Source organism: Phallusia mammillata, chromosome 6, assembly GCF_965637545.1.
Source record: "Phallusia mammillata chromosome 6, kaPhaMamm4.hap1.1, whole genome shotgun sequence".
NCBI classification, from domain to species: Eukaryota; Metazoa; Chordata; class Ascidiacea; order Phlebobranchia; family Ascidiidae; genus Phallusia; species Phallusia mammillata.
The window spans coordinates 11,996,974-12,006,060 of NC_137257.1; the positions used below are offsets into that span (position 1 = coordinate 11,996,974).

A 9,087-nucleotide genomic window follows, 5' to 3' on the forward strand; every position below is an offset into this window, starting at 1 on the left:
TTTTGTGGCCTTAAAAAAGTTGGAAAAAGGACTTGTTTGTTTAATACAACTATTCTCAAACTATCATTTAGGACAGGAAAATTGCAGTAATGCAGCAGGATCAATATGAGCTGAACATGTTGCTGAGCAAACTGACTGCTTTAAATCATTGGAAACAAACAACTACAAATTGCAGATACAAAGCTGCATTAGAAAAATTAAAACATGATGTCAACAGGTCAGGGATTGCAGGATGTTTTATGATAAATGTTTGCTGCAAAATGCATTTATGATGTAAATTTGTTTGCAGTTATTTTTTATTCAAGGAAGTTTATGTACAGTGTATCTATTTCCAAATGTTTTTTGTGCAGTATTGCTATATTTTTTTATTTTACTCTTGTTAAGGACCCGCCTGGATTGCATGGGAAAGCAAATGGTTGCGAAAGAAGAGACTGATTTGTTCAAAGAAGAACTGGCATCTGTCCGACAATCCCTAAATGATTCAGAAAAAAAGCTTAAAAAAGCACATCAGCGAATAGAAAGAGAGATGAAAATGCAAAAGGAAAAAGAATATGAGGAGCTACAGGAACAAAAGAACAGGTTACTTGTCCAATTTTATTGACATTTTGGCCCGCAATTTTTTTTCTTAGGTCAATAATAATACGGTTATGGTTTGCAGACAACAACTAGAGCAAGCTAGACAGCGTAATATGAAACGACTTGCTATTGAACTGGAAGAGAAAAATACACGCCTTCGTCACATGACTGTTGATTTAGAGCGTAGTGCACAGATAGAACACAATCAACAGTCCAAAGTTCAAAGGTAAATTTGGCACAAACAATAATGTTTCTTATCTGATCCACTGTTCTTCATGCACAGGAGCCTAAAGCAAATGCACGCTCAGCTATCAATGGAACGGAATTTAAAGCTTGATGCATTTGATCGAGTTGATTCACTTCAAGCTCAAGTTATGGAAACGGAAAGGGATGTCACAGCACCTTTAATCGCTTCATCTGCTGTTAGTCCAGGTATTTTGGTTTTTATATTGAAAACCTAACATTGTTTAACAGTTATAAACCAATAAATTGATTTTATGTTAAAGCTGTTTCAAGACTTGCATTTAATCGAAGTCGCCCTTCTTCGTCATATAACTCAGTCAAAACACCAAGTGTCAGGGTTCGCCCAATGAGTTCTGTTTCTGGACATAATAAAGGTCAAATAGATGCTGTGCTTCCTAGGAAAAGGCCTCAAACGGTAATATTAGCAAGTTTAGTTGGTCTGTTATGCAACAATTATTTAAACAGAAACTAACATGTAACTAGAATAGTGGTTTTCCTATATATTGCCAGTTTATATACTACATCATATTTAACGATGTATCACATATACCATTTACTATATTTATAATGGATACATATATATGGCACCTACATTTTATTGGGTCCCTATCTTTTTCCTGGCACTTTATAACATAATTGTTTCTGCAAGCATAATCTAATGGGTCCCCACACATGAGCATATTCGATTTCGTAACAGTAAAAATATTGCACAATCATTGTTAAACTGGAATAGAATTAGGATTCCGCACATAGCGTTCCCTGGCGCCATTAAGTTTCTACATCCCAACAATATGATTGCTAAGCTGGGCTTTTTATGTCCAAAACCTGTTCTGAAACAGCTTTATTAACGCTTTCAGTTTGAGAAGTCATGTTACACAGGTGTAACACATCAGGCTGTGTTGTCGCTCTGCGTTTCGGAACACGAATAAGTTGACGTACATTAACGTTTACAGCGCAATATAACTAACATCTTAATTCCAACCAGTGAGAAAATGGTCAAGTGACGACTGCGTTCATGCGTGAAGCAGAGGCATTTTTCCATGTTCCACTATCATCAATCACTCCCATTGCGTCAGCTGTGCACTGAGCGAGCACAGATTTGACAAAAGACAGCATGTAAAAACATATTTGGGGCTGTAAGAGTAATTACTGAGCCGATTGCACTGAAATTTTTAACAGCCAACAAGGAGCACCCTATCCACAGCTGTTTAAAATTTCAGCAGGTTAAGTCTTGTATTTTTGACCTCATTAACATGTGAACAAACAAACAAACAAATATTAGGGGGTAAAGGGGTGAAAATGGATATATACAACTTCAAGTTACAAAATACTTTAAAATACGCTGCAATGTACTAATAAAAAAAGTATGAAACTCCAGAATCATCTGCTTTAGCAAGCATAGCTGTTTTAAAAATGTCACGTTTTGGGGGGCTGTGGGTGAACCGAGGAATCAAATGGGGTCAAAATTCACATGGACCATCTTTAGACCAATATCTATAATGTGTGTAAATTTGAAAAAGTTTAAACGATTCTTTCTTGACCAAAATGTGGAAACAAATGTGCGTTAGACGGAAAAAAAATATAGACAAAAACAATATGTGTCCCCTTCAGGGAAGGGGACCCATAATTAACAAACACATTTTGTACTGAAAATGTGGTTTGGTCATATGGCTACGCCACCAATAGATTGACCTGTAAACCGAAATAATGTGTATTTCTCCAAGCTGTTTATTGATAAAAGTAATTGTAAAAAGTTTTTTTAACATGGCTATCTATTATGTCATGTTGATAGAAATCACTAGCCCAGAATTTGCTTATTCGCAAAATTCCAACAGACGTTTTTCTTTTACAACTTATCATTGATAAAAATGTAGTTATGGGTCCCCTTCCCTGAAGGTGACACATATTGTTTTTGTCTATATATTTTTTTTTCTTTTTTTCCGTCCAACGCGGATTTGTTCCCACGTTTTGGTCAAGAAAGAATGGTTCAAATTTTTCCAATTTACACACATTATAGATATTGGTCTATAGATGGTCCATGTGAATTTTGACCCCGTTTGATCCCTCGGTTCACCCACAGCCCCCCAAAACAAGAAATTTTTAAAACGGCTATATTGCTAAAGCAGATGATTCTGGAGTTTCATACTTTTTTGATTGGTACATTGCAGTGTATTTTAAAGTATTTTCTAACTTGAAGTTGTATATATCCATTTTCACCCCTTTACCCCAAATATTTGTTTGTTTGTTCACATGTTAATGAGGTCAGAAATACAAGACTTAACCTGCTGAAATTTTAAACAGCGGTGGATATGGTGCTCCTTGTTGGCTATTAAAAATTTTCATGCAATCGGCTCAGTAATTACTCTTACAGCCCGAAATATGTTTTTACATGCTGTCTTTTGTCAAATTTGTGCTCGCTCAGTGCACAGCTGACGCAATGGGAGTGATTGACGATAGTGGCGCATGGAAAAAATGCCTCTGCTTCACGCATGAACGCAGTCGTCACTTGACCATTTTCTCACTGGTTGGAATTAAAATGTTACGATGTTAGTTATATTGCGCTGTAAACGATAATGTAGGCCAATTTATTCGTGTTTCGAAATGCAGAGTGACAACGCAGCACAATTTGTTACACCTGTGTAACGTGACTTATCAAACTGAAAGCGTTAATAAAACTGTTTCAGAACAGGTTTTGGACATAAAAACCCAGCTAAGCAATCGTGTTGTTGGTATGTAGAAAATATGACAAATGTCATCTGTGCAATTCAAATTCTTACCTACCATATGCATGCGCCATTCATCCTGTTACGAATTCAAAATATATGTGTGTGTGGGGACCCATTAGTCTTTGCTTGCAGAAACAATTATGTTATAACAGGCCACAAAAATATTGGTACCATACTGAATGTATCCATCAAATATCCCTTACAATTATAATGAATGGTGCGTAAATATGGCACAGTTTCTGTAAAATGGAATATACAGGAAAACCATCATTCCAATTTAACAATGATTGTGCCCTATTTTAACTGTTACCAAATCGCATATGCATATGTGTGGCGACCCATTAGATTATGCTTGCAAAAACAATTATGTTATACAGTGCCAGGAAAAAGATAGGGCCCCAATGAAATGTAGGCGCCAAATATATATCCATTATAAATATAGTAAATGGTATATTTGATACATCGTTAAATATGATGTAGTATATATAAACAGGCAATATATAGGAAAACCACTATTCTAGTTGATAATTGCATTTATATTAAAAATTGCATTACATTAGGCTGCTGGCAGACTGAAGAACTCCATTGCTGCTGCCCTTCTCACTGAAATTTATCCTTCAACAGATGTACATGAAACTGTAATTCAGTTAGATAGAACCACCAACTAACAATTCAAGTCCAAAGACAACAACTATTTTAACTATCTTTATTTCTTCTGACACGCTTCCATGGGAAAAGTTTTTTTATGAAAGCATTATAGCTCTGTTTTATGTGCTGTGGTTTGTCATATATTTTTAGAAGAATCTACCGTACACTGTGTTACTTTTGTGTTTCATAGCATTAGCATGTTGATTTTATACTTTTACCTGCTGTGTATAAATCACTGTTTCATTGAATAATAAATTCTCTTGTATGGTAGGGATGGATTTAATGTAGTAGACAAAATGAGCTTTTTGGGAAAATTTACAAAGATTTCTATCACAAACATTTACAAACAATCAAGCTTTAGGCAAACATTTAAGGTTCATAAAAATTGCAACATATCCAATTTACAATAATGGTCCAACAGCAGTAAAATAGTATTAAATTGAGTAGAATCCACCATCATGTCTTCGGGAGTAACCACGATTTGTTGCAGCGCTGTGATGACTTTCTACAAAAAAAATAAAAACAGACAAAAAATGTTATCAAGCTGGATGTTGTGTGTAATGTTCTAATAAAAAACAAACAATTTATTTGTTAAAACAATGGTTACACAGGACCTATGCAATCATTTAAACTGCATTTTGTTTGTGTACAGTTGGCATTGATAAAATTTGTTAGTTGTATCAATAATTATTACTGAAGTTGATGATATTTGAGAGAATGCTAGTTTTGCTAGTCTTTAAACTTGTTTTTAGTAAATATTCAGTCTAATAGGAACCAAAAGATCGTGAGTAACAACTGAAATGCCTCATTTAAAAGTTGCCAAAACTGAAACAAAATCTTTAAGTTTTGATAAAAAAATGTCACTTAAACTCTTATATGTTGCAGATAAATGTTATGTATGATTAGTAACCATTGCATTGAGGCATTTATTTTGTCTATTGGTCCAGTAGTAATGAGTCAATAAGATTTTTTTGTCCCATATACCAAAAAATCAAGAGCAATTTTTAACTCAGTCTTTAAAATATATATCAGTGGTTCTTAACCAGGGGGGCGCCAGACATTTCCAAGGGAGGCGTGAGCCAAAAGTTAAATTAACTTTAATTTTGCAAGTGTAGTGTATTGTTTGCAAGCACAAACGTTTTCAAAAAGAAATGAATATGATGATGCAATACCTTATGGCCTAACACAAATTTTGAGTAATGACATACGTGGCAAAGTTTGTCAGTTTAAAACAGGGGTCACCAATTTGTCACATACCAACTAAAAGTGTCACATACCAACTAATGCACGTTTATTCTACCACAAAGAACTACAAAGGCAATTGTTCGCACACAATTACTATTCTTTGCTTTTGTCTGTGACGTAACAAACTGCTTTTAGATGATTCTATGCCTTGTAATCTTGTTCCAGGTAAAATTATTACTAAAATGTATTATGAATGTTTGCACAATCTTTAACGCCCCGGGGTCGTAATTAGGTGATCCCTAGTTTACAACAAACTTCTGGTAGTTCCATTGCTGCATGTGTTCAAAAAAATGTCGTTTTTTGCCTGTTTCAGGGGGGCGTGAAGTGCCCGACAAACACCTTAGGGGGGCGTGGACAAAAAAAGGTTAAGAACCGCTGATATATATACTTAACAAAGTGGTGTAAGGCAGAAATATTTGCTTTAAACCAGTTGTTATCAACTAGTGGTCCAAAGACCTCTGAGTTATTGGCTATTTCCCAATTTATTGGTGGCAAATGACCTGAAATTAGTTAATAACTACTGCTTTAAGCCAAACTTTGACTAACTGTTTGTTTGAAAGAATAATATGTTTGAATCAAAATATGACAAAACTCTTACATAACCAGTTAGTATGAACAATTTTTATGGTAATGACCAAAAACGTTTAGCACTTTAAGTTGTTTAATGTTTGGCATAAAGCAAAGAATCTAGCTTTGAACCACATTTTCACACTCTGTTACAGTATATTTTGCAGACTGAATTAAACTTTGTCCATGACCTAAAATACCTGAAAACTACTACAATTTGCCAATGCATGTGATGTTACTGCAGAGAGTTATGTTGACTTACGAATTGCTCCTTCAATACTATGCGGACTTTCATTCTTTGATGATTCAGTAAATCTCAGAGGGGGGTATTGTGGATTGAATGGTGGTGGAACTTCTTTTTGACGATTTTTCAGCAGTCGTCTATGTTATCATCACAATAAAAATGGTATTAGCGTTTAATTTTTTAGACAAATAATATTTTACCCATGATTGTCAGTGACAGTTTCCTTTTGTGTCAATGTAGCATTATTTCCACTCAGAAATTTGTTGTGGTGGTCATACTGAGATTTAATAACAAAGTCAAGACTGTCATTAGGTGCTTGGGGATCAAAATGATATATTTCTTGGCGAGCACTTGCAAGTGTAGGTGTTCGGTTGAGGCGATTCCAAGGATTCATCTGTTGTGCTTCACTTACACTTTCATGGAAAGGGCTTTTCTAAAAAAAGTAATTTGTGGAACACAATGTTGAAACATATTCTACTTTACAAATTATTTTACCTGTGTACTACGTGTGCCAACGAAGTCATCATCATTTTGTCGCTGTGGAAATGGAAATGGGTCACGTCCAGATGGCATATTTGCTGACAGCAAAAAGATAATATTTCAGAGCTTAATGCAAATGTATCTAAATATGTTTTACCAGTTAGTTTTTGGTACAGTGTGGAAAATATTGAAATACATATTTTTAAAATACATTTCAGTAATGGCCTGAAGTCTCTAGACAAGCTTACTTTCGGATGCAAAAAAGACACGTGACACAAGTAAATGAGAAATATAATGAAAGCAAAATTAATTCATACGCAATAAATGGTAAATCTGCAGCAAAATAATCCAGAATGTAAAAAGTACATTTGCAGACAACAAAAATATTCGGATTTCTATTTCCCAACTTCAGCAGCCGTAAAGCATAAATTCGTTACTGGCAGTATAAATATTTAACCAATATAACATGGCAAACTCGGTCAAAACGTTTCTGCAAAACCAAAGACTCATGCCACTGCTGTATCAAATTCCACAGATTCACCCGCGTACCTGGTTGTCATTGACTACAAAACAGCGCTTTGTGTGGCAAACAATAGTTTAATTTTTTTTTTAAAAAAAAGGTTTCATTCGCATTTTCTGTGAGATAAAAAATGTATTACATTGTTACATCAATAACCTTTAAACACCTTTTTTACGTTTATAAATGTAATTACTGTTTCAATTTCAAAAAACTTATGAGGATACCTTTTCAATCGAATCATATTCACCGTTTTAACATCCTGCACATACATGTAAGTGCGACACGACAAGGAAGTTATACGCGATTATGTGTGGTTCGCCAAAAGCATCGATGCCTTCCACAACCGATTACAGATTGTAGAAAATCCGTTGCTGATTTTTAGTTTATTATTGGTATGTTACCCCGAGCTCCCGAGAAAACTACTGAGAATCATTTTCATAAAAAACTATTAAAACCAATGGTGAAAATGATAGATTGCAAAGAAGTAATATTACGAAGCAAGTGTGAAGAATGTTCTTCAGCTCATCTTGTGTAGGCTAACCCGCAAACGATTTTAATGACCTTAATCATTATTGAGAAATCAGTCAGTTTTGTATATTGGGGTAAAAACGCACTTCTAGATAGGCTACACCAATTATTTCATGTCATAAACTTTTGACTGGTCAGCGGGTAGCGATTTGAATGGTCGATATAGTATTTTTTAAAGTTCGCGCGGCAAACAAAATTTTGGCCTTAAGCCCGAAATTTCGGCATCGCTAGTTTTTAGCTCCATGGGTGCATGCATGTAAGATTAGGATCAGTAGTGATTTTTTAATTGAAAGCAACTGACTACAGGCCTATGGCTCTTTAAAGCTTTATCTCAAAAGGCGTTTGTTCTAAAATCTATTTGCGCGTTGTGCCGCTAGACATCTAGGCTATCTACGATTTATTATAAATTGTCATCCACTCATGCAGGTCAAAAAGTCGCCCACAAAATTTGCCATGGATTTAGCCTATACACCACTTGTTTAAATAGTTTTTTGAGTAGGCTACTCCTTGTTTTACACAAGTAAAAAAGCAATGTTTCAGTTGTTTTCCATGATCCAGATTTTTCTTTAGGTGAACCCGCAATTACATGTGACGAATGGGCATCGTTATTTTCGGATTACTGTAATATAAGTTATTCGGATTTGCAGCGCTGTTATAATAAAAGGATATCCAATGTAGCCTACGTAGTCGTTGGCTGTGAACCCTGTTGAAGAGCTTAATACAAATTATAGTCTTCAATTCAAATTAGTTTGGCACAGTAATCTTTAAGGGGTATAAATACCGCATACACAGCCTACATCTGTATCTATACAAATGCTATGTGTGCAAGAAACCTACACGTTATCAACCGACTAGACAGCGCACACGACACGAGGCCAGAGATGATGCAGCTGTTAAACGTCTGTTTTGAGAAATGACACATTTGCCATTGAACAGCCGCTTAGTAAGGCGCTGGATTTGGTACTGCCCGACTGCGGATTGTCAATCATGAAGCGAAATTATCAGGCGGTGTGTCAGTGTCTTGCTACCATTCCCAAAGGTGTTCGGCCCGAGCGGCGCAACGATTCAAGACTCAGTGTGGAGACAAATAAAAGCTGGAGTAAAAGGGGTCGTTACACGCAAAGAAGGGAATGCTGAATTTCAGCATACTGCCAAATGTTGCAACCTATGTAATACAGCAGAATAGTTCTTTTCCATTGGAAATTAACTTTTACAGACAGCAAGGAAAACTTGGCGCTTGTTACGGAGTGTTAGATTTATAAGTGATACAGCCAAACAGAATTGTTACAAATGTTCCTAAGTTGAATAAG

The 9,087-nt window shown here is 35.4% G+C and overlaps 2 protein-coding genes across 4 annotated transcripts in view; one reads left to right on the forward strand and one right to left on the reverse strand.

Moving 5' to 3' along the window:
- Window positions 1–4,463, forward strand: part of LOC145232175 (uncharacterized) — a 29,137-nt gene extending 24,674 nt beyond the window's left edge. For 2 of the 3 annotated variants that reach the window (XM_080096709.1, XM_080096710.1), the window contains exons 42-47: window positions 72–217; window positions 385–579; window positions 659–802; window positions 860–1,008; window positions 1,083–1,234; window positions 4,106–4,463. In XM_080096709.1, coding sequence (XP_079952835.1) covers window positions 72–217; window positions 385–579; window positions 659–802; window positions 860–1,008; window positions 1,083–1,234; window positions 4,106–4,213 — 894 coding nt within the window. In that variant the 3' untranslated portion in view covers window positions 4,214–4,463. The remainder of the gene's footprint in view (window positions 1–71; window positions 218–384; window positions 580–658; window positions 803–859; window positions 1,009–1,082; window positions 1,235–4,105) is intronic. The other variant, XM_080096711.1, reaches the window with a different exon arrangement.
- Window positions 4,238–7,038, reverse strand: LOC145232177 (protein CFAP276-like). Its single transcript, XM_080096713.1, has 4 exons — window positions 6,745–7,038; window positions 6,450–6,682; window positions 6,268–6,386; window positions 4,238–4,698 (listed from the first exon to the last, which is right to left on the reverse strand). Exons 1-4 carry the CDS (start codon window positions 6,820–6,822, stop codon window positions 4,628–4,630), a joined length of 501 nt encoding a protein of 166 aa, XP_079952839.1. The 5' UTR covers window positions 6,823–7,038; the 3' UTR covers window positions 4,238–4,627.
- Window positions 7,039–9,087: the final 2,049 nt, after the last annotated feature.

Coding starts and splice junctions, on each gene's coding strand:
- LOC145232177 (XM_080096713.1), bottom strand. CDS start 6,822: ATGCCATCTGGACGTGACCCATTTCCATTTCCACAGCGACAAAATGAT. Junction 6,683..6,744: donor TTGGCACACGTAGTACACAG/GTAAAATAATTT, acceptor TACTTTTTTTAG/AAAAGCCCTTTCCATGAAAG. Junction 6,387..6,449: donor ACTGTCACTGACAATCATGG/GTAAAATATTAT, acceptor ATGATAACATAG/ACGACTGCTGAAAAATCGTC.